We start from the raw sequence: 24,951 nt of genomic DNA, 5'->3' as shown, positions 1-24,951 counted from the left end.
CAACAGCATATATTCTATTTTTTATTTTGCACTGGAGAAATAAGACAAGAAATACCAAATGCTGATACATCTTTAGAAATGGAAATATTAAAGCAGAAATACCGGTATGTATTTTTCCTTCTATCTGTACTTGAGAAATTTAAAACTCATAAATAATAATGCACAATATAAGGTTATATTTTATATTGGTGTTTATTTATTTTATAATTGTCATGCTTTATTGACAGCTGTAGCTAGTGTATTGAGGGTCATGAGACATTCTCTAGAACCAACAACATATTTGCCGCTATTCACCAATCAGTTTGGCTTCCAATAATAAGTGAATAAAAATTAAAATGCTGATTTTCTTTCTCTTGGAGGTAGTATTATAAACTGTATTCTTCATCTGAATTCATAAAGCAAAGCTCTGAAAGCTTTTGAAGATCCCTGGAGTAACTATGTGGTGGGCAGTGGTTAAGCATGAGGGTTTTACAGTTAGTTAGTACCTGAGTTCAAACCCCTATTCAACCAGGTACTTAATAACTATGACACTGGGCAAGCTGCTTAAGCTTTCTCTATAATAGTTTCTTACCTGTAAACTGGGAACAAAAATAAACTAGCCATGAACTAACAGTGTAACTTTGGGAAAAACCGTTTAAACTTCAAAAACATTGTGTTTCCTGGAAGGATTGTGACTACCGAGGTTAAAACCTATGCCTTCCTACAATCAGAAGGGCTAAAAGAAGAACTGAAAATAAATTCATGAAATGTGTATGTCCTTTTAGGCTGAAGGATCTTACTTTTCTCCTGGAAAAACAGCATGAGCTCATTAAACTGATCATTCAGAAGATGGAGATCATCTCTGAGACAGAGGATGAAGATAACCATTGTTCTTTTCAAGACAGGTTTAAGAAAGAGCAGATGGAACAAAGAAATAGCAGATGGAATACTGTGTTGAGAGCAGTCAAGGCAAAAACACACCATCTTGAGCCTTAGCTCCTCAGACCTTCAATGAGGCTTCTAATAGGGGGGTGCATGACTTGCTGGTTCTAATTTTCAGTTTAAAAAGAGTGAGGAAGACGCAAAAATCTGATTTCATTACGTGTGAAATCGTGGTTCCTGCATGCTCTATAAAAGTAAACCATCTTTTATCCTCTACTCATATTTTCTACTAATCACTATATATTGGGGATATCTTTGCAGATATGTTCAAATTGGACTTGACTTTGATGAGAGATAAATTCATTATTTGAATGGGTAGAAAATGAATTTGCTAGAACACAATTTTTAATGAAAAGAAGTAATAAATGTAACTATTAAGCTAGAATGCAAATGTCAGTACTAAATTCCTGCTTGCTAATTGCATAATATGTGATGCCCTAGAAAATAGTCACAGGTATTAATAATGCCTTAGATGATAGTCTTAAATATTAGGTTGAGGTCTACCTAACCTAAGCTTCTTCTTGGAAAGCTTCTTCATGTTGAAAGAACCTGTGGGTGGCACCATGTGCACTATTCTGTTCCTACTGTGATGAATAGCCCCACCCTTCTTGCTGTCCCCAACACACCTGATGTCACTTTGAACCATATAGTTGAAGCAAAAATTAATAGGCCTTATGATATGCACGAATTTTACTGTAGATAATATATGTTGTTTCTGTTTTTGTTTGCCAGTGAGCATAATAAATGTAAAACCTATATAGTATCCCTGTCATTATTGTATGAACCTTTGTTTGAGATTTGAAGAAACACGCCTGCATCACATATTCCCTTTTTTCTTTTGATGTCTACTCAAATCATGAATTAATCACATACCTCATCATTAATCTTTTCAAGGTCTTTCTCTTGTTTTGTCTGATTTTCTCCATCATCCTGATTTGGATGTTTATTCCCTCACTACCCCCAGGAGACATTCATGCTAATGGATATGTCTTTGGTTAAGTATGTGTCCTTGTGTTATGCTATACAGTGTTGTTTTGAGTCTGTTATTATTTACACAGATGTTATTATGCTATAGCTTTTATTTCTGATTTCTGTTTTTTTATTCTTATTTCTCTTCTCACTTATTTCTTATTTTTTTTACTCATTTCTGTTTCTTACTCCTTTTCACTGGACATGATGTTTACAAGATACAATTGTGTTACTGTATTCCATCTAGTACAGGGCTTTCGAGGTGGCTTACTATTTCATTGTGGGCACCCACCACACTGGACTTTTCTAGAGTTGGACAGCTTGGTTACTTCCACCTTCCTGCACACATTCTCAAACATACTGATATTCATACAAACCAGCAGAGTGCTGAGGGACAATATGTACTATTACAAAACCAGATACTTTTACATTCATGGTCCAACACAACACACGGCCTAGAGGCAATGTTGTATATGCCTTCATCTTTGATATGAATAATATCTGTGTTCTTTATATTTCTTAAAACAGAAAGGCTGGAAAATCACAATACAGGAGCAATAACCAAAGATCTCTTGATCATAAAGACAAACGGTCTTTTCAGTCTTCCCTCTCCTCAAACCTTGTGTGGCATTGCACAATACAGATCTCAGTCAACATTCACTGAGTGCCAAGAATGTGAGAAACACTGTACCATGCCTGTCTTGGGAAATATTTAAATAAACGGATTGTCTTACAACAATCTCATCAACCTGTACTCTCAAGAAGCTTATAATTCAATGGTCTTCACTGATTTTCTCAGTTCTTTCTCCTTTAGCCCCAAACACAGAACTGCTTTTCCACTGATTGCTTCTTTCTTTCCCGACTGGCTTCTATTTCATGCCAACTAACTCCATGCGTACATCCCTGAGGTCTGTACCTGGCTTTGTTTCCTCTGTTTCCTCACTTCTGCTCCTTCTCCTAAAATCCAGTCCAACATTTCTGCAGTTCTTCAAATTAATTACATAGAAACCTGAATTTGGTGGTAAGAGAAACAAACCAACTCCTCTGGACTTCCTGTTTTCCATCAATGGTACCAGGATTCTCTCCGGCTCCTAGACTCAAAAGGACTCAACATACTAAATTGAGTTAATCTTCCTAAAGTGAAGCTCTAAGCCTTCACACCCATGCTAAAAAGCTTAAACGTTTTCTTTTTCTTCATAAGTAACCTAATCTTCTTAACCTGGCTTCTCAATCCAAATTAGCTTTATCTTCCAGTATTCTTCATTTCATCCAAATTGGAAGACCATTGTTTCATGAAGACACTATGTTTTCCCAACTCCCTACCTCCAACTCTATTCTCTTCCGGCCAGAATGTCCCTTCTCTAACTCTTAAAGCTCAGTTTAAATGCCATCTCCACCTTGAAGTCTTTTCCTAATGCTCCCCACTCATTATGCTTCCTGCCTCCTCTGAACTGGCACAGACTGCACTTCTCCTCTGCTACTGCAGCCTGTTAACGGTGACTGTGACTTGCCACATCCTCCCCCAACTAGAGGGTAGACTCCCTGAGCTTTATGGGTCACTGTCACCAGTAGTCTCAAAGGAGGCAAAGAATTACATCATATTTCATTTTTTTTCATCTTGTGGAGCTTCTAGCACTGTGCCTTGCACATAACAGATGCTCAACAAATACATACAGGCAAATCAGAGAAATCAGTGAAAATAATAAATACTGCAGACCTGAAAGAGACTGCAAGAAAACTGGCTCAGTCTGCCTCAGAAAAGTGGTTTAGTGTCCTTTTTCTGTTGATACTGTGTCCTAGAGAAGTTGAATGACTTGCCTCTCAGTGGTGGAAGAAGCATTAAACACCACTTTTCTGCCTTTTTGTTCCCACCACTTCAATCTGGGCTGTTGTTTTAATGATTGTTAACTATGATTAGCATGGGCACTTGAAAGGCTTGTGTTTTTCAAGAAGCAACTTGTGCCTTCATATTGACTCTAATTCTATTGGTTGAGTGACTCTGGGCATGTGTCCTCTCTAAAATGGTGATGATAGAATATATTTTTTATAGTGTTGGTAGAATTGGACAACCACACGCATACAGAGTACCTAACTCAGTAAACACTATTGCAATGCGTTCCAGAAAACTGATTTACCTGAGATAAAGGGAGTTACAAAGCACTAGGATTTTCACATCATACCAATTACCCATGGAATTTCTTTGGCAGTTAATTAATTAGCAGCCTGATATAAATTGAAGCTCCCATGTACTTCTGAATCCCCTTAGCCAAACAAATCCTGGAATGTGTGTAGTAAAATAAAAACCTTATATTTAGAGAAAAATTTGATTAAAATATTTCAGCACTTTTGTCATCTTTATTTTTGCTTTAGACTCAATTCATTAAACATTGATGGAGCACCAACTCCTTACTAGTCAGAGTAAATCATCATCAATGAATATTTTTTAATCATTTTGGACATTTTGATGTGAGCACATTAAATAATAGCAAAAAGAAAAGGCTTACACCAACATGGCACAAGTATACATATGTAACAAACCTGCACGTTATGCACATGTACCCTACAACTTAAAGTATAATAATAATAAATAAATTAAAAAAAAAAAAGAAAAGGCTTATGAAGTTTTCTGTGTATCAGGCACTGTTCCAAGTACTATGTACTAACTCACTTGATTCTCAAAACCTATGTGGTAGGCGCTATGATAATTATCATCCTTGTTTTGTAAAACAAATCATGACACTTCTAGGCTGAGTAGCCTGTTCGAGGTCACATTGCTGAGATGAAAACTCAGGCAGTCTGCTTCTAGATTTTGTGTTCTTAATGCAAAGCTATACTATCTCTTAAATAAGAATCAGAAAAAAGAGCACACTTTCTTCATTGACTTTATACTTCAGAGGTTACTGAGTGGATATCTGAATGTAACATTCATAGGTAAGGGCATTTTAAGGTTAAGAGACATGGGATACCACAAACATAATAAAAACAAGTGAGCAGACACTGAAGTCAGGAAGCCTGAGTCATAGACTTCAGACTTAGGGCATAATTTTTGAAGGTACAGTTGAGTGAAGTTGTTTAACCCATCATGAAGTTTAAACCATCATGAAGCCACAGAGTGAACTAAACTGGGCTGATTTCTAGAATCTGAAGCCAGTCGTCTTGTCATTTGGCTCTGATTTTGCTTGATAGTTTTAGTGAAGTGATAGGAGACAACAGAAGACAGGAAGATGTGGGCTACCCCTTGCTATTTCCAGCTCCAGACACCCTACGCAAGGTGTCCAGCATTTCCACAGGTTTCTAGGAGGCAAAAGGAGGCATGATCCTGAGCTGCAAACGTCAACAAGGAAACCACTGAGGGAAACCGGTCCCTCTAGGGGTGTAATTGATATTGAGCTGGAACCAAAAGACCTCATTGAGACCTCCCTTGTGTGCAGGAGGATCTCTCATCTCAGGAAAACCTATAGCGACATTAACGTATGCTTCTGCTCCTTTTTCTATTGAGATTTATCGAGAATCTGCAAGTCCAAAGGCAGATGGTGGCACTTATTTAAAAAGTTTTCATTTCAATTACTTCAGATAATACAGACTGCCAATAAACAGATGCACAAAACAGGTGTATAAAGTGGTACGGTAGTCCTCCCTTATCCCTAGTTTCTCTTTCTAAAGTTTCAGTTATCCTTGGTCTACCATGATCAGAAAAGAGGTGAGTACAGTACAATAAGATATTTTGACAGTAAAAGACTACAGTCACATAAATTTAGTATATTGTTATATAATTGCCCTATTTTATTGTTAGTTAATATTTCTTTTTATGCCTGATTTGTAAATGAAACTTTATTATTATAAGTATGTACGTATGTGAGAAAACATACTGTGTGTATATATACACACACACATATATACATATGTATATACATATATATGTATATATATAGGGTTCAGTGCTATTCATGATTCCCCCCATAGAGAAGGGAGGAACACTATACTTTTATGTGAATCACAAATACTTAACAGCTTAAATAAGACATAATCCGCTCTCCAGAACCAAGTCTGAAAAACGTTAAGTATTGAGGGAGAAAACTCTCAGAAGAGACAGTTATCAGAGGTAATTTGGGTTGTTTTAAAAATTCATGGGGAAGAAAGAGGATGAAGAAGACGGAGATTATCGCTCATGGGCAGCATGTCTGTGCTTGTGTCAGTACCAGCAAAACCTAAAAGGAAAACTTCACCTGCACCTTCTAAACTTGCAACAATCTAATTTGAAGCAATAGCAAGGGTCGGGAATCTATTAGAATAACAACCAGCTCTTCTACGGCCCCACAGGAACAGTTACTCCCAAACTCAAATTTCTTAACAAACATTACTGCAGGCATATTCCAGAGGCAAAGCAGGGATCTTTGGTTAAGGCCTTTCACAAAAGAGAAAAATATGAGGAAAAATCAAACGGTTCAACAAAGGCAGTTTGTTTTTCTCTCTACAAGTCAACTCAGTAATGGCACACCCTCTGTAAATCAGTGGAGATCCACAGGCCTTGCAGATGGCAGATGCAGATCATTAATTCTGAAGGAACCAAAACTGCCTAAGGCCAGGGGAAGTGGCTCATGTCTATGATCCCAACACTTTGAGAGACCACAGCGGGAAGATTGCTTGAGTCCTGGAGTTCGAGATCAGTCTGGGCAATATAGTGAGACCCCTTATCTACAAAAATTAAAAAAATAGCCTGTCATGGTGGCAGGCACCTATGGTCACAGCTACTCAAGAGGCTGAAGTAGGAGGGTCACTTGAACTCAGCGAGGTCAAGGCTTCAGTGAGCTGTTACTGCACCACTGCACTCCAACCTGGACAACAGAGCAAGTCTCTGTCTCAAAAATAAAAAAGAAAAAGAAAAAAAACTGTCTAAAGAATTCATAATTGAAATAATCCAGAAGCTGCGGTTCAAGACTGCAAGTGTCTGTACTTTCAGGATACCACAGGCAGACACAAAATCTTTCATAATCCGATAAACCTCCAACTACCAAGTTTTCTGTGATGTTGTGTGGCGTCCACAGTCCTCGAGATACAGGTTAGGTCGTATACATAACTAAAACCAGTAAGCCAAACTGCAGTCTTCAGCAAGGGACTTAAAGTCTCTTCTACCCCCGCAGTCTCTTCTACTCCAGCAGTTGATCAGCAAGCATCTTCATGACCCAGATGGTTGCCTTTCAAATTCTGAGTGTGGTAAAAGAAACCAGAAAACTCTTGGAAAGCTATAATACTGAATTGTAAAAATGTGTGCATTTATCACCATCCTGCATCACTTTGAAAACTTTCCCAATTCTAAATATGCTAAAGTCACCCAAATTTAAATAAGATGGAAAATTTATTAAATCAAATAGTCTCTTTACTTGTCACAGGGCAAATGCCGAAAGTGGGGCTCAGCCCAGGAGGCCACATGAGTTTTTGGCTTTCTGCAGGAAAAAATTCAAGAGCAAGCCAATAGAGTAAAGTGAAAGCAAGTTTATTAAAAAGTAAAGGAATAAAAGAGTGGTTACTCTTCGGGCAACGAAGCCCTAAGGGCTGCTGGTTGACTATTTTTATGGTTATTTCTTGATCATATGATAAATAAGGGGTGGATTATTCATGAGTTTCCTGAGAAAGGAGCAGGAAATTCCCAGAACTGAGGGTTCCTCCCACTAAAAGACCATAGAGGTTAACTTCCAGATGTTGCCATGGCATTTTGTAAACTGTTGTGGCACCAGTGGGCTCTTCCTTTAGTATGCTAATGTATTATAATTAGAATATAATGAGCAGTGAGGATGACCAGAACTCACTTTTTTGGCCATCTTGGTTTTGGCGGATTTTCGCTGGCTTCTTTATTGCATCCCGTTTTACCAGCAAGGTATTTGTGATTTGTATCTTGTAAAACCAGTCCTGCTGAACTCCTATCTCATTCCCAAGTATAAAACCGAGTTGTGCCTCTAAAACCTCTATAGCATCACTGTCTAGTGGTCAGCTCTGCCATTCCTTCTCAGTTGATAAGATAATGAAATGGCCCTTCGCTCATCCAAATTACTGTAAACTTAACACTCAGTGTGCAAGATCTGACTGTACCTTTTAACATCCTGTTTCTATGCTGCCACATCAGTTCTTCAAGTTGATAAGACATAAGCCCATAAAGGACACTGTCAGTAAATGACCAGCCAGAGGATCAGAGATTTTGAAAGTTTCCATCAACTAGTGAATGACAATGCACAGAGCTTTATCAAACCTCTGAAATATGTACCATGTTAATTTCACAATATGAAGTAAATTGCATATGTGACATGTCTACTTTTTCAAAATTTTATGCTTTTAAAGTGGTTTCTATTTTTTTTTTTACTGTAAAGAAAAGTCAACAAGAGATAAAGCTAAATTCTACTAAAACATTTTGAGCCATGTTTTATATTGTCATTTTAAGTCTTAGCACTTAGAATGAGAATCATCAAAATGTGGTGATTCTTTGTTATCGAAGATAATACCACCCGGGCTTCACTGATGTTCTTTGCGAGTGGAGATTCATCAAGTGGAGTGTATTTTTTGTGGAGTTTTTGCCTAAAAAGCTGGATTGCTGCTTCGAGTTTTCCCCAAGAAAATTCAATTATCATATGCCAGTTTGAAAACAGAATAAAATAAAGCCCCAAAGTGCCCAGTGGCTTAAGGTAATCATTCCAGTCTATTTTTTGTTAAGTTTTTTTTATTTTTAATTGGAAAAGTATTAGGGTCAATAGAGCCAAAACGTGTGGCAGGCCTTTCAATTTGTTGCAAATTTGCTGCTTGGGTACAGTGTTTTTTAAAACTCAGGTTCTCAACTTCTTGGAAAAGATGAATGGGAATGAAATCAGAATGGGGGTGTTTTGATTAAATTATTTAGAATGGCAATTACAAAAATAAGTACATGTTTTAAATGTTTTCACTTACCGTTATGATTTGCATTTAAATAAATATTTTTGGAAATCATTTTCAAGAAAAAATATATGTATATATACATAAAGTATCAGAAAATAGTAATTAGCTATAAAATGTAAGCTTACAGGGATGAGTAAATACATTTTTACAGTCTGTAAAAACTTTATAGGTACTATTTACAAGTAAGTGTACTGAGTTATTACTAAAGATAACTTTTGAAATGTAAAATCTGGCTTAAAAAGTATATTTTAAATGACAGTATAATGTTACACAAATCAGATTGGTAAATAGCAAACTAGGATTATACACTTGAGATATGCTTATATACAGAGTTTTATCTGTTGTTAAAATTTTTATTAAGACAAGAAGTATCAGATGCTTTCTAAACAACGAATGTATCACTGATTTAAAAAAATAACCACTTAGTCACTGCGCAGCTATCATAACCTTCAAAGGAGAAGATTTAAGGCAACACAAACAAAAATATGCTAGCTTAACCTTGCACGTAAATCTTCTGAGAGTCTGCTGTAGACAGAGGTTTCAGTTCTGCACCGCCTCATGCTTGTGACCCACAGAATTCCCAGCTGGATTTAGTTTGTCTGCACTGCACTTTTAAAACAAGCTAGAAAAAGGCAAACTCCCTGTTCTTCTGGTGCCATATGTGTATATTTTGCCATTTCAGGGTATAGGGTAATGGAAAAAAGCACCCTTTGTTTCATTTTTCATCATAATGAGGCTACCCGTTTGACATATATGACAATTCTACCAGATAAGACAAGAGCAATACAACACAGGGCAGAAACATGAAGAAAAGAATATTTTCTAAGTTCTTCTTGGACACTACATAGTTCTTTTATGATATTTTAAAATTTATTTTTAATTGATCATGCCCAAAGCCAAACTTTGTTACAAGAGACACCTATAAATATTTACTAATCAACGAATGTTACAACAGACAAGGAACGCAGTAGCATGAATGTGTTATGACACAGGGCACATGGGCAGATGTTTTTGGGAAGATGACAAACCCGTTCATAAATTATCACTGTTTACATTTCAAAGCCCAAGCCAACCGCTTTGTAACTACAGATTATATCTTCAGTATTGATCACTGACAGATGTAAAAAGTCAGACTGGCTTTCACAGGTACGGGTGGTGAACAGAAGATGAAATACCTTATCTCATTCATTTTTCTTAGCAAGGACTCAATTCTATTCAAATTAAAGATACTGCTTCATAACATACTTGTGACTAGAAAATAGAGGGTGGATAATTCTTTTTTTAATTGTTAGAAAATCAAGAATATAATTTAGGCAGGGCGCAGTGACTCACGCCTGTAATCCCAGCACTTTGGGAGGCCAAGGCAGGCTGATGACGAGGTCAAGAGATTGAGACCATCCTGGCTAACATGGTGAAACCCAGTCTGTACTAAAAATACAAAAAATTAGCCAGGCACGGTGGCAGGCTCCTGTAGTCCCAGCTACTGAAGCAGAAGAATGGTGTGAATCCGGGAGGCAGAGCTTGCGTGAGCAAGAGATCGTGCCATTGCACTCCAGCCTGAGTGACAGAGTGAGACTCCGCCTCAAAAAAAAAAAAAAATATATATATATATAATTTAAACAGAATAAGTACTCATTAGTACATACAAAAAGAGATATAAAGAAACAAAGCATGCAATATAAGAAAAACTTAAAAAATTAAAAGAAAACATCAAGACCTACACAAATGTGAAAACATAAACAAGACTACACAAGTAAAATAAAATCTATCAGTTCTGACAACTAATCTAAACTTCAGTAAAAAACAAAATACTCCCTTTCTGGGTTAAAAAATATAATCCCTAGAGAATAATCTAAACTAGTATTATAAAAAGATGAACAAATAAATATACGAATATAAACAGGAGTGACAAAATGAACTTAACCCAAAGAATGCAAGGGAAAAAATATAAAATTATGCAAAATTATTGCTTTACATGGATAAAGATTTGACCAACAAGGAAGTAATGAGTTATTAACCTTTTTGCTTTCATTAAGTTATCAAAACATGTCAAGTTATAATTAGTAGAAGTGAATCATTGATAGATACATTGTGGGAGAGTCTTATTACACCTCCATTAGCTTAATCCCAGCTCCACACTTAGGAACTGTGTGACCCGCAAAGGTTGTTAGAACACTGTTGCCAAGGAACTAGGAAAGAAAAGTATGCTAGTTCAAGGCACCAGCAGAGAACAACCACTGCTGGAGAAACACAGGTATCCAAGCTAAGTTTCCACGTCAGAGCAGGGACCAGATGAGGTCAGGAAGATGAGTCTGAATGAGATAGGAGCATTTCTGAAGCCTTTAAATAGCTGAATACATTGTATAGCATTACTCCCTCACCTGGCCCAGGCTAATCTCTTTTTATGTCAGTCCCCATTTTTCCCTTCCAATTTCTAACATTCATATTCCATTTTGAATAATTAAAAAGTTTTTTTAAAAAAACTAATAACTCATGGAACTTGAGTTTGTGGATAGAGAGGGAAAACAATAAGTCTGAAGCAGTAGTGGGCCTTGCCCTCTTCTCCTTGAACCTAGGTTTTAAAATGACAAAAATGAAGCTACTTGAGTCCACAAAGAAATCCAGGGTCCCTTTAGCCATCTCTGCGTCCCTTCAATAATTAATTCACCACCTAGACTTCAGCTGAAGGGACCTGCCTTACTCCAGCGATTTAGTTTAGCTCTATGTTCCTCCATTACTTGCTCATCATATGGAGGTTTGTCCCTTATTTCCTCACCCCTCTAAACAATGTGCTTCTTTAACAGCTGGTCCTGAGGGTGGATAGGGTGTTTTAGTGTTCTCGTTTGCTCTTTCAATAAGATGCCATTTCCTCTTGACTCTTGTATGTTCTGGCGCCTTGCTATTCAAGGTGTGACCTGTGGGCCAGCAGCATGGGCACCCTCTGAGAGCCTGTTAGACATACAAGATCTCTGGTCAGGAATGGTGGTTCACGCCTGTAATCCCAGAGCTTTGGGAGGCCGAAGCACGTGGATTGCTTGAGTTCAGTAGTTCAAGATCAGACTGGGCAACAAAACAAGACCCCGTCTCCACAAAAAAATACAAAAATGAGCTAGATGGCCGGGCGTGGTGGCTCACGCCTGTAATCCCAGCACTTTGGGAGGCCAAGGTGGGCAGATCACGAGGTCAGGAGATCGAGACCATCCTGGCTAACCTGGTGAAACCCCGTCTCTACTAAAAATACAAAAAAAATTAGCCGGGCGTGGTGGTGGGCTCCTGTACTCCCAGCTACTCGGGAGGCTGAGGCAGGAGAATGGCGTGAACCTGGGAGGCTGAGCTTGCAGTGAGCTGAGATGCACCACTGCACTCCAGCCTGGGCAACAGAGTGAGACTGTGCCTCAAAAAAATAAAATAAAAAATAAAATAATGAGCTAGATGTGGTGGCATGCTCCTGTTGTCCCAGCTACCTGGGAGGCTGAGGTGGGATGATCATCTGAGCCGAGGAGTTTGAGGATCCAGTGAGCTGTGATCATGCCACTGAACCTCAGCCTGGGGGACAGAGTGAGAAGACCTTGTTTCAAACAAAAGAAGAAGAAGGAAAAAAAAAAGAAATGTGGGATCTCAGGTCCCCGCCCTAGGCACTCTTCCCTCCTCATCAGAATTTGTATTTTAATAAGTTCCCTTGGCCATTCATATGCAAGTTAGGGTCTGAAAAGTACTACCTAATGAACTTTCACACTAACACTGCTGGATGCTTCATTTAAAATCAATCAAGTGGCCAGCGCGGTGGCTCACACCTGTAATCCCAGCACTTTGGGAGGCCAAGGTGGGCTGATCACGAGGTCAAGAGATCGAGACCATCCTGGCTAACACAATGAAATCCCTTCTCTACTAAAAATACAAAAAATTAGTGGGGCGTGGTGGCGGGCACCTGTAGTCCCAGCTACTTGGGAGACTGAGGCAGGAGAATGGCATGAACCCAGGAGGTGGAGCTTGCAGTGAGCAGAGATCACGCCACTGAACTCCAGCCCAGCCTGGGTGACAGAGCAAGACCCTATCTCCAAACAAAAACAAAAAACAAAAAAACAATCAAGCAAACTATAGTCAAATATAGGAAATGTTGCATACTTAAGCTGTCTCCACTACCTCCCGGATTCACAATGCACATTGGCTTAATAAGGCTCTGAGAAAACCTGTAGTAAGTAAACCATTTTTTTGTTTTTACTTCACTATTTTCCAAACTTATATACCCATGGGTCCCCTGGCACATAATAACGATTAACATCCTTCAGGATTTATGATCTATAGAACACATTTTGAGAAACACTGGTGTAATGGACATATATGATGAAAGGAAGTAAATCACTAATTAGACACCTCTTTACATTGCAGTTTCTTCATCGATGCAATGGAGATAAAATAGGACCTATCCATCTCAAAGGGTAGCTTTGAGAAGAAAAGGAAATAGATGTCAAAACCTTTTGAAAATGCAAGTGTTTCAGATACTTTCATTCATTTATTTTTTCACTTAACAAATATTTATGAGTGCCCACTCTGTCCCCGGCCTGTGCCATGTATTGGGGCTACAGCAGTGAGAAAAGCTCTTACTTTCATTGAGCCAAAAATCTATCCGAGTGAATTAAGGATTCAGATTTATAGACCACAAATGTAGGCAGTGATTCCCAAGAGGTAAAACATTGCTAAAGGAGTCCTATCAGTGTTATTTTAATTCAAAATGATTTATTTAACTAGCAGAATGCTTTCTCAAAACCATAAGGGAGCAGGAGTACCTACTGAGTAATAATAATCTTAAATTTTACACAGAACTTACCGATGTCATCTAACTGATGGTGTGCTGGCAAGCTAGCCTCTGTTGTATAGTATTTGCAAATATCTGTAGTGTAAATATTCTCACCATGGCCAATTAATTTCAAGCTATCAATATGATGTCACTGGATATGAGGATGAGAATATTGGCAAAATCAGAAAAAAGGTGCACTATCGGTCATTGTGAGCCAGTACAAACCAACTGTAGTACATCATGACATGGACCATTCTAAACATTTCACATAAAATAAATCATAACTACCCTATAAGAGAGTAACTAGTATCTTCCCTATTTTATAGATGAGGAAATTGAAGCTCAAAAAGATTACATAACTCTTCCAAACCAAGCAACTAGAAAAGGAGGTGATATGGTTTGGCTGTGTCCCCACCCAAATCTCATCTTGAATTCCCACATGTTGTGTGTGGAAGGGACCCGATGGGAGATAGTTGAATCATGGGGGTGGTTTTCCCCATACTATTCTCATGGTAGTGAATAAGTCTCACAAGATCTGATGGTTTCATAAGGGGAAATCCATTTTGCTTGGCTCTCATTCTCTCTGTCTGCTGCCATCCATGTAAGATATGACTTGCTCCTCTTTGCCTTCCATCATGATTGTGAGGCTTCCCCAGTGATGTGGAACTGTAAGTACAATTAAAACCCTTTATTTTGTAAATTACCCTGTCTTGGGTATGGCTTCATCAACAGCATGAAAACAGACTAATACAGGAGGCTAGCATTTGTACTTAGAGACATATGACTCTAGAGACCTATCCTCAGACACTATGGCCCAGTATTTACTAAGCTTGCCACTGGCAAGCTGTGAGGTAATCCCAAAGGTTAGTGTCAGCCAAATCCACCTCATTCACTTATTCATTCAATAAGCAACCAAGAATACTCAAGGATAGTGAATATGCTTTGGATGAGATGCTTACAATTGCTTCACTGGGGTGAAAATATTCTATTTGGAGGGTAAAATAAACTCAGTATTTGGATTTGGCTCACACACTCCTCTGTGACAGAGCTTCATTTTCATAGGACAGCCACAACAAAATTCCCCTATTTTGGCATTCCAAAGAAACTGACATTTGGCCACACTGCTAAAATCGACAGGCTGAGAAATTATGATAGAAGTTCAGATGGGCACATGGATATGTGTATGTAGTTTCTGCTGTCTGAATGGTGTGAAAATTGCCCTAGATTAAGCTAAGGTTATTCTAGCCAGTCTTAAATTGACTAAGATTGTATATCGGTTTGCTAGGGCTAGACAATAAATAACAGACATTTATTGTCTCAGAGTTCTGGAAACTTGCCAAGATGTCAGCAGGCTTGATTCCTTCTCAGAGCTGTGAGAGAAAATCTACTCCAAACCTCATTCCTAGCTTCTGGTGATTTGCTGGCAATCTTTGCCATTTCTTTGTTTATAGAGGCATCACCTGGATCCATGCCTTCGTCTACACAGAGCATTCTGTGTGTGTGTGTGTGTGTGTGTGTGCGCGCCTTTGTGTCGCAATTTCCTCTTTTATAAGAAGAACAATCATATTGGATTAGAGACCACTTTAATGACCTCATCTTAACTGTTAATAATTACATCTGCGATGACCCGTTTTCCAAGTAAAGTCACATTCTGAAGTACCTTGGGTTAGTGCCTCAACATAAGAATTTTGGAGGAAGGAGGGGAATACAATACAAGACAGATCTGTCTGCAAACGCAAAACTCAAAATAACGATGCTTTAAAAAATAATACAAATAAAATTTATTCATCTCTATAAACAAAGTCTAAAAGTGAGTCCTACTAGACTAATAGGCTAATATGGCAACTCTGTTCCACATAATCCTATCACCCTACTATCCAGGCAAGTAGTCCTTGTCCTCAGGATTCAAAATGTGAGCATCCATGTTCCAGGCAGTGGATTAAAGGAAGGGATAGGAAAAAGGGGTACACCAGCTGTCTCTTAAAGAAGGCTCCTGCAATCTACACATCATCATTTACTTATATGCCATTACCTGAACTTAGTAAAGTGGCCACATTTTTCTTTAAGAGAGACTGGGAAATACCATGCTAATTCCATGCAGGTGTGTGCCCAGATAAATGTTCTGTTATTTAGAGGAATGGGTCAATAGATGTTGGCAGTCAACCAGCAATCTCTACCACAGTGAATAAGAAAAAATACAAAATTACATTACCTGTGTATAGAGGGCCAGCTCTAAAGGGGGAGGCCATTTCTAATGTCAGTTACCTCACCTAACAGGGAATGTTTGAGTCTCAGAACAGAAGCATTTCCTGGGAGAGGGGGCTTTCACTAAAAGACAGAGAGGACTTGGCCCAGTCTGGTCTCTGAAAGGCACAACTGTCCACAATGGCTTGCAAGAAGTGAACTGTTAAGTAGAAAGACCAGTCTTAAGGAAGTAGGGTAGAAACTAGTTAATGACATATTTTAGGTAAGATCTTCTTTTTCTTTCTGGAAATCCATGGGGAATGGAATCACATTTGAAAGTTCGTAGAGAGCAAGCACATTTTTAAACTAAGCCAAATTATTCGGTTTTATGGCACTCTGTATGTTTATTTCTCTTTTTCCTCACTAATTTCCTACAGCTTCTTTTTGAACCTGTTATTCCTTTTTAGGTGTGAGCAAGTTATTGAGTCAAGGGATTTTGCTCACACTTAGTTAAGAATATTTAAATGATGAAACAGAGTCCATCAAGGCCAACATCATAGGGATAGTGGTAATTATTATACTCTAATTGCAGATTTGATACTGCATGGTCCATTACCCCCTTCTTTCCTCCTAGTGGAACTTCCTGTTGAGTGAACTTTGGAAGTTTGAAGTGTGTGTGGGTGTTTTATTAAAGAGGGCCACTTTACCTGACTGTGAGCTAATAGCTTCCACAGTCTATTGCACACACGTTCACTCCCAGAGCTCTCTCTCCATTTCTCCTCTGACCCTCTGCTCAATGGTTAACTTCAGTAGCTGCTTGTCCATGGCTACCACTATGTTTAACCAAAAAGTGCTAGTTAGTAGCTTTCTCCCTGCCCTGATAATCTCAGAATTAACTCTTAAAAAGAAAGAAAGATACATGAAAATTTGCACAATTTCCGAAAATGTAACAATCAGCCCTTGCACTGAGGTATAGAAAAGCCCAGCATGCCAATGATAGCTGAACTAATAGATAACATTACAAAAAGATTTACTCCAGATTCTAGGAGTTGCATCAAAATCCACTCTGAAGTGGTTGGAGCCAAAATAGCCTTACAGATATATTAGAAGGATGAAGACTAGCTTCAGGTAGCTTTGATGGTTAATTTTATGTGTCAACTTGACTGGGCTAAGGGATGCCCAGATAGCTGGTAAAGCATTATTGCTGGGTACGTCAATGAGGGTGTTTCCAGAAGACAATAGCATTCAAATTGGTGGCCTGGGTAAAGAAAATCACCCTTACCATTATGGATGGGCATCATCCAATCTGCTAAAGGCTTATTAAAACCAAAAGACAGAGGAAGGAAAAATTTGTTCTCTGGTTAAGCTGGGCCATCCTTCTTCTCCCACCCTTAGATATTACCCACTGTCTCTCCTCAGTTCTTAGATCTTCAAACTCAGGTCAGGACTTACACCATTGACTCCCTGGTGTTCAGACCTTTGGGGTTTGACTGGAACTATTCCACTGGCCTTCCTGGGCTTCCAGCTTGCAGATGGAAGATCTCGGGACTTCTCAGCCTTTATAATCACAAATGCCAATCCTTCATAATAAATCTCTTTTTATGTATTTATATAAATGCTATTGGTTCTGTTTCTCTGGAGAACCCTGACTAATACAGTGTCCATAAAAGAGTGTTTGAATGGTGGCTTAGTGTGTTTTGTGCTGCTATAAAATACAACAGAGTACTAGGGAATAGGTAATTTATAATGAACATACATTTATTTCTCATAGTTCTGGAAATTGGGAAGTCCAATATCAAGGTGCTGATATTTTGTGATGCCTTCCTGTTACATGATCAAATGGTGGAAGGCAAGAGAGCAAGGGAGAGAGGGAGAGAGTGCCAATCTCACCCTTTATAATGGCCCCAATTTTCTTACCCATGAGAGTGGAGCTGTCATGTCCTAATCACCTCTGAAATGTCTCACTTCAAAACACTGTTACCATGGCAATTAAATTTCAACATGAGTTTTGAAGGGGACAAACATTCAAACCATAGCAGATGAAAATCTCCATCATCAGGAAAGCATAAAAGTGCTATCTCAAGAAGCTGAAAACTGGAGGACGAATGAAGGAACGAAGTAAAAACAAGAGATTCTCCTGCTACAATAGACCTTCCATTAACAATATGAAAATATCTTTCTGTCAAATGTTGGGTTTGTTTTCTTATCCCTCTAACATGAAAGTAGAAGTTGAGTCAATCTTCAGATAAGCTTACTTTTGAAGATCTAGAAACACAACAGTAGTTACTTTTTATCTCTTATAAAATGTGATTTTGAATTTTTACATTTTACTTTCACTGCTGTTAAGGAATTATGCAAATTGTTCAAAATGAAGCTTGATAGAATGTCAGTTCTTAGAATGGTGTTTTATACATGCAGAGTATTTAAATTTGATTATTATGAATAAATCATTTCCTTTTTCTTTGATTTTTTAGTTGGTATAAGTGTAGTATTTTGTTGCCTTTGTTGTTTAACAAGTTCACTGAAACAACTTAAATAGAAGTTTTATATCAGCAACTCAGTAATTGGAGACATTTTAAACAAAGGCATATGCCCAGATGTATATTTACTACGGTTGTAAGACAGACATAAAAGGAACTTGGTGTTTACCTAAATAACTTTCCGTTGGATTTTAGAAAACATCTTGCGACCTTCGGAACTCAAGTATTTCTTAAACACAAATTTGAAAGGCTTGTTGCAATTGGGATTTTATTCAAGTGAATGTAAAAACTCACTTGCAAAAATAGAGAAGTACTATTTTGAGTCATCTCTCCAACTTATGTATGAGTTAGAGACTTTCTTTTTCTATTACAAACTTTTTGCTCAGAAACGGATGCATCTAGTCCTATGAAATTCTGCTGTCTGAAGGAAAAGACCATGGACAGAGTGCTGGCACCGATGACAGCAGTCCAGGAAAGATAAGCAAAGAATGAGTTGAGAGCCTGAACCACAGGTTGTGCCTGGCTGGGCAGGAAACACATGAGTTTTCAGAACACAGACATCACAATACTAGATGTGTAGGAGACAGAGTTTGTTTGCCTCACTTTAATCTGACTACAAAAGGAATAGAGCTGGACAAGGAATTTACAAAAACAAAATAATATGAAAAAGTCCATCCATCAGTTTAACACTAGATGGCACTGAATGATAATAATTTGGAAATAGGCCTTGGGTGTCATTAGTAATGACATTATGGATGTACTTGGGCTGCCCTGAGTCTTGATAGAGAAAAAGTATCACCACGTCTACCCTTGCCTCTTTTCACTGTTTTAGCTATGATCCAAACAAAATACAAAAGTCATTACACTCAATTTATCTAGTTTTCATGCTGGTACTGCTTTGTGTTGTGATCTTTCATATGTCTATACATCTATTTGTAGGCTCTTTGAACACAGAGACAGCTGTTAATCCTTTTATTTGTCATTTTATCTACTTATTTAGTTGTTGGGATCCTCAATTCCTAGTCACATGAAGGACTCTTAATACTGAAACATTTTTTCTTTAAAAAACTTTCTAAAAATTTTTAATAGCTTTTGAGGTACAAGTGGTTTTTGGTTCCATGAAGAAATTATATAGTAGTGAACTCCGAGGTTTTAGCACACCCATCACCTGAATAGTGTACACTGTACCCAATATGTAGATTTTGTTCCACAACCCCTTCTTATCCTCCCTCTTCCGAGTCTCTAAAGTTCATTATACAACTCTGCATGTCTTTGCATACTTATAGCTTAACTCCCACTTATAAATGAGAACACACAATATTTGGTTTTTCATTCCTGAGTTACTTCACTTAGAACAATGGCCTCCAGCTCCACTCAAGTTGCTGCAGAAGACATTATCTCATTCTTTTTATAGCTGAGTAGTATTCCACGGTGTATATATACCACATTTTCTTTATCCACTCATTGGTCGATGGGTACTTAGTTTAGTTTCATATCTTTGCAATTGTGAATTGGGCTGCAATAAACATACCGGTGCATGTGTCTTTATCATACAATAACTTCTTTTCCTTTGGGTAAATACATAGTAGTGGGATTGTTGGAAAGAATGGCAGTTCTACTGTTAGTTCTTTAAGGAATCTCCATACTGTTTTCCATAAAGGTTGTACTAATCTACATTCCCACCAGCAGCGTAAAAGCATTCTCCTTGCACAACATCCATGCCAACACTTGATTTTTGACTTTTTAATAATGATTATTATTGGGAGAGTAAGATGGTATCTCATTGTGGCTTTAACTTTCATTTCCCTGGTGATGAGTGATGTTCAGCATTTTTTCATATGTTTGCTGGCGATTTGTATATCTTCTTTTGAGAAATGTCTATTCATGTAATTTGCCCACTTTTTGATAGGATTATTATGGGTTTTTTTTTGTTTTTTTTTTTGCCAATTTGTTTGAGTTCATTGTAGAATCTGGATATGAGTCCTTTGTTGAAACTTTCAAATATATATTTTATTAGTTGTTTGTCATAAGTGAAACAAGCATGTTGCATTTGTTTTCTACATGTATGTCTTATTCACTAAAACTGTATATTAAGTCTTATTAACTGTATAGTTAGCCTTATTCATTAAAACTGTATTCCTCGGGGAAACGAGTGTGGTATATTTTTATATTTTCAGGAAGCAGAGATTTAGAATCCTAGGAGATCAGAACTGAAATGGAACCTTATTAGTCACGAGGTCCAACTCCATTCCTTTCCAGACGGAGTAACTGAGGTCCAGAGAGATTTAGCAACTTGTCGGAGGTCACACAGCCCGTAAGTGACAGGGCTGGGAGTGGAACCAAGGTATTTTGGCCTGTTGGCCATGTGTCATTATTTCTTAAGCTGCCAGGCCCAAGGTGCAGAATGGAAAAAATAGGTCTTTCCAGGCTGGGATATGGAGCTGGGGGACCGTCCTGCCTCGGGTCATTTCCTCTCTCACGACCGCCTTTGGTAGCTTTGAAGCCCAGTAAGATAGGACAAAGGTCTCGCAATCTCTCTGCACACCGCAGTTAGAGGCAGGACAGTCTGACAAGGGACACGAAAGATGTGTTTTCTTTGAGCCGCTGAAAAAACCGCCCTCCAAAGGGTGGGGGAGGTCTCTGGAGATCGCTGCCTGCAGGAAGAAAGGGGTGTCGCCAGTCCTACACTGAAAGGGGGAGGGCAGTTCCAGACTCTGCATCTCTGAAGCTGCGCACGCCCCTGCTGGTCACTGGTGGCCGGGGAGGTGGATGCGCCAGTGACCCAGGAGAGGGCACAGAGAAACTAGCGTCCTGGCCTGCGCTTCGGTGCTGCGCGCCACCTGCCGGGGCCCCCTCGTAACACGGACACAGCCCTCCTTCCCAGAGCCCGAGGTCACCCCGTCTAAGAGTGGCACAGGAACGGGGGCTCCCCAGTTCTCCGCGGAGCAGGGATCGCCGGAGTCCGGACTTCTCTGACTCCTGGAGACGACCTGTAAGCCTTGAGAGTTCGCGCAACAAGAAGCGCGACGGCAGTGACTTGAGGTTCGCTCGTACAGGGGAGTTCGGCGCGCTGTAAGGAGCTGAGCACCTGCACCAGGGACCTAGCTGGGTCAGCGCTGCTCTGCTTCCCTTTCCCCAGCTTGGCTCGGGATTACACAAACATAGATGCTTGCTCTTTGAAACTGTGGAGTCACGCTGGTCTGCTGCTCAAAATAAGAAGAAGATAACAAAAAAAAAAAAAAAAAAAAAAAAACAAACAAGCAAAAAACTTTCCTAAGCTTAAGAAATCTGGAGGATTTAAGGGTCTTTGTAGGAACTCTTTTAAATCTCATATTATGCGCTTAATACCCAATCAGTATTTACGGGGTGTATGCTGGGTGTCAGGAAGGCGCTGGAATTACCATGGTGAAGAGGGCAGCATGCTTTCTTCCCTCATGGAGCTTAATGTTTAGAAGACAAGATAGACTTGGGGAGTCGGTAGGGCGAGGTGGGGCGGGGAGGTTGTCGGGATGGTTACATAATCAAATGCTGTACTTAGAATGAAAATGGGTTGGTGTGCTGGAGCCCACTGGCACAGGTTCCCCAAAGGCAACTGAAATTTTCAGGAATTTTGCCAGCCGGTTGTTGGAAACAACCAACCATACTTAAAATCAGGTAAGGTAATTATACTTAGATCACTGCAATCAGCAAATGTCACAAACCTGGTCTTCCCCGAGAGCCCCTTTGTTAACCCTTTACAGCCTATCATTGGAGATAAGTGTCTGTACCCTGTGGCACGTTGCTGCCAAACTGGATGCAGTGAGTATACCTAACTGCCAGCTGGGTTGGAGAGGAAGGGAAGGGAGCAATGACATTTGGCACTAGTGTAGTACAGCCACCTACACTGGAGCTGCTTCCTCCTCTCCACTGGTTATCTGATGCTGGAGAGATTACTTCCTCGGCAACCTATGCTACTCAGGTGACTGGGTAGTGGTGGTGGGCACCCACATGTGGCATAGTGTCTCTCTCAAGCAGAAACGTTTAGACTACAGTGATCTGAGCATTCAAGCAAACTCCCCAATACACTTTCCCAAACTCACGACATAACCCTTCTCCGTCAGGATTTTGCCTGATTTGTGTACTTCCTACCCTATCACTAACTTCACGTTTTCTTTAAATGGACTTGTTTTATCCACACAAATGTTATTTTAAAGAATACTTAAAACCTTAACATTGATAAAAACCAATGTTGTTTGTAATAAATGTAAAGTGATTCTAAAAATAAATGCAGTGAAAACAAAATAATACTATTAATTTCCAGCTCTGAGCTCCAGGTCTGCTCAAAGATTTAACATTAATAGGTGTATAAACATACTGTCGTCACCCGGCAACATTTCTCTTGAGGTCATCAGAATAATTAAAATCAAATTTAAAAGGAAACATGGCCAGGCATGGTGGCTCACACCTGTAACCCCAGAACTTCGGGAGGCCGAGGTGGCAGATCATCTAAGGTCAGGCGTTCAAGGCCAGCCTGACCAACATGACCAAACCCTATCTCTACTAAAAATGCAAAAATTAGCCGGGCACGGTAGCGGGTACTTGTAATTCCAGCTACTTGGGAGGCTGAGGCAGGAGAATCACTTGAACCTAGGAGGCAGAGGTTGCAGTGACCCTAGATCGTGCCACTGCACTCTAGCCTGGGTGACAACGCTAGACTCTGTCTCAAAAAATTAAAAGGAAACAAATCCATCAATGTGTGATTTGACATTTAATATCTTATCTGAATATCACTTAAATTATCTTGTTATAATGGGAATGATAATAACAATCATCATCATCATCCTGACATTTACTGAACACTTGGTATTCATGTGCCAGGCGCTGCTGTAGGTAACTTCTGGTTTTCTGTAGTAATTGAATGTTATTGGAGCTCTCCTTTGTTCAGACTCTGCTAGTTCTGTTGCAATTCTGCTTTCATCCTTTTCTACACGTGATGCTTCAACTGATTTTATTTCTATAGAACTTGAGGTCAAACACAATTCATCACTGTGATAGTTATCTTCCAATGAGCATAGGATTAATCCTCCTAATTAACTAGTAGACATTATTTCAAAACACATCTTCATTCTATTACTATTATAAGTGCAACAAAAAATTTTATTTTGCCAGAAATAAAAATGAAAATAAATTAGCTTTCTGGGCTAACTGATTCATTCATTCAACAAATATTTACTGAGTGTCTATTATCAGGAGCAGGACATGGGCATAGAGGATGAACTTCCCTGATTAATGGCCCAGGCAGAGGGCTTGAAGTCCTCATCTCATCAGTGCATGGCCATACTAAATTATCCTATTGATATCATTAGTTATCTGAAAGAGAGTTTGCATAAGAGCAGAAGGAGCACGAGGTGCTGAAGTTCATGATTGAGAGACTAGACTTCCAAAAGGAGAAGATAAATAAAAAGAAGTCATTTTCTTCTTGTTCAGTATCTGATAGCACAGAGAAAGGCAAAAATCTTTGAGTGGCTTATTGGATAGACACTGTATTCATGATCTATATGCAGTGGCCCTGCTCTGCTTTCTTGTGCAGACCAAGGCTGGCAGTTACGGGTAGGAGCTGGTCTGAGGACAAGGCAGGCGTAGCCTCTCTCGATGCAGAAAGGAGGAACTGGTAATGAGGATCATAATAAACAGCAACCCCAAGGCTGCCCCAGACCAGACCCAGGGCCCATTTGGGACCACAAGTGCTATCAGTAAATGAATTGACTAAAATAATGACATCTTCATCCACTTTTATTTTTTTCACTTTTCCAATTCAGTTTGTCTAGTCTTTTCCTGACAGATGGCCATCCAGTCACATTTACATGCAAAGTCTTAGAAAGATGCTCCAAATTAGTGGCAGTGAGCCGAGATCGCGCCATGCCATTGCACCCAGCAGCCTGGGCGACAGAGTGAGATTCCATCTTAAAAAAAAAAGAAAAAAAAAGAAAGAGAGAAAGAAAGAAAGAGAGAGAGAGAAGAAAGAAAGAAAGAAAGAAAGAAAGAAAGAAAGAAAGAAAGAAAGAAAGAAAGAAAGAAAGAAAGAAAGAAAGAGGCTCCAAATTTTAACCTTACAACTGCTTCCTCTAAATTCTGCTCTAACTGGCCTCACAGGGTTAGTGAAAATTTTTCTTTAGCTTTACAATTTAAAAGTTTATTAGTGTATCCTATTATTTTATTTTTTCTCTCTTCTTTATATACATGCTAATTTCCCCAAATACTATTTAATGAAATATTCTATCTAGACCTCTCCACACCTTTATTGCCTTCTTATAGTTACAATCCCACCTATTTAATGTGTCCTTTAAAAGGCTCAGAGCAGAGATGCAAGAGCTTTATGGCTATTCTCTAAATATACCTAGAGAGGACAGAGGGTAGTAATGTGCCTCATCATTATGAGTGTCAGAATAAAGACATTCAAACAAATATAAGTGAGAATATAATATCCAGGAAAGCCAACAATTTATTGCAGAGGAACTCACGATAGGATGGAGCTGGGAAAATTTTTGTGCCATCTCCGGACAGAAGCCAGTGTGTTTCTTCTTTAGGGCATTTTATTTTTCTGTGGAACCTCTGTTCTATTTCATAACAGCAATTTTAATACGGAGTATATTGTCATTTTCATTTCATTAGGAGATGTCAAATTTGGTAATATGCCTA

At 38.9% G+C, this 24,951-nt stretch overlaps 1 protein-coding gene and 1 long non-coding RNA gene across 2 annotated transcripts in view; one reads left to right on the top strand and one right to left on the bottom strand.

The window, feature by feature from the left end:
- The window catches only part of TRPA1 (transient receptor potential cation channel subfamily A member 1), a 68,031-nt gene extending 66,354 nt beyond the window's left edge, over nucleotides 1-1,677 (top strand). Inside the window, exons 27-28 of the mRNA XM_001083172.4 lie at nucleotides 7-104; nucleotides 765-1,677. Of these exons, the coding sequence (XP_001083172.3) occupies nucleotides 7-104; nucleotides 765-975 (309 nt within the window). The 3' untranslated portion in view covers nucleotides 976-1,677. The remainder of the gene's footprint in view (nucleotides 1-6; nucleotides 105-764) is intronic.
- LOC100430406 (uncharacterized) overlaps nucleotides 1-24,951 on the bottom strand; it is a 218,007-nt gene that overhangs the window by 31,171 nt on the left and 161,885 nt on the right. The window lies entirely within an intron of this gene.

Source organism: Macaca mulatta, chromosome 8, assembly GCF_049350105.2.
Source record: "Macaca mulatta isolate MMU2019108-1 chromosome 8, T2T-MMU8v2.0, whole genome shotgun sequence".
Taxonomy (NCBI): domain Eukaryota; kingdom Metazoa; phylum Chordata; class Mammalia; order Primates; family Cercopithecidae; genus Macaca; species Macaca mulatta.
The sequence above is the reverse complement of the archived record's forward strand: the minus strand, read 5'-3'. Positions and strand labels throughout refer to the sequence as shown.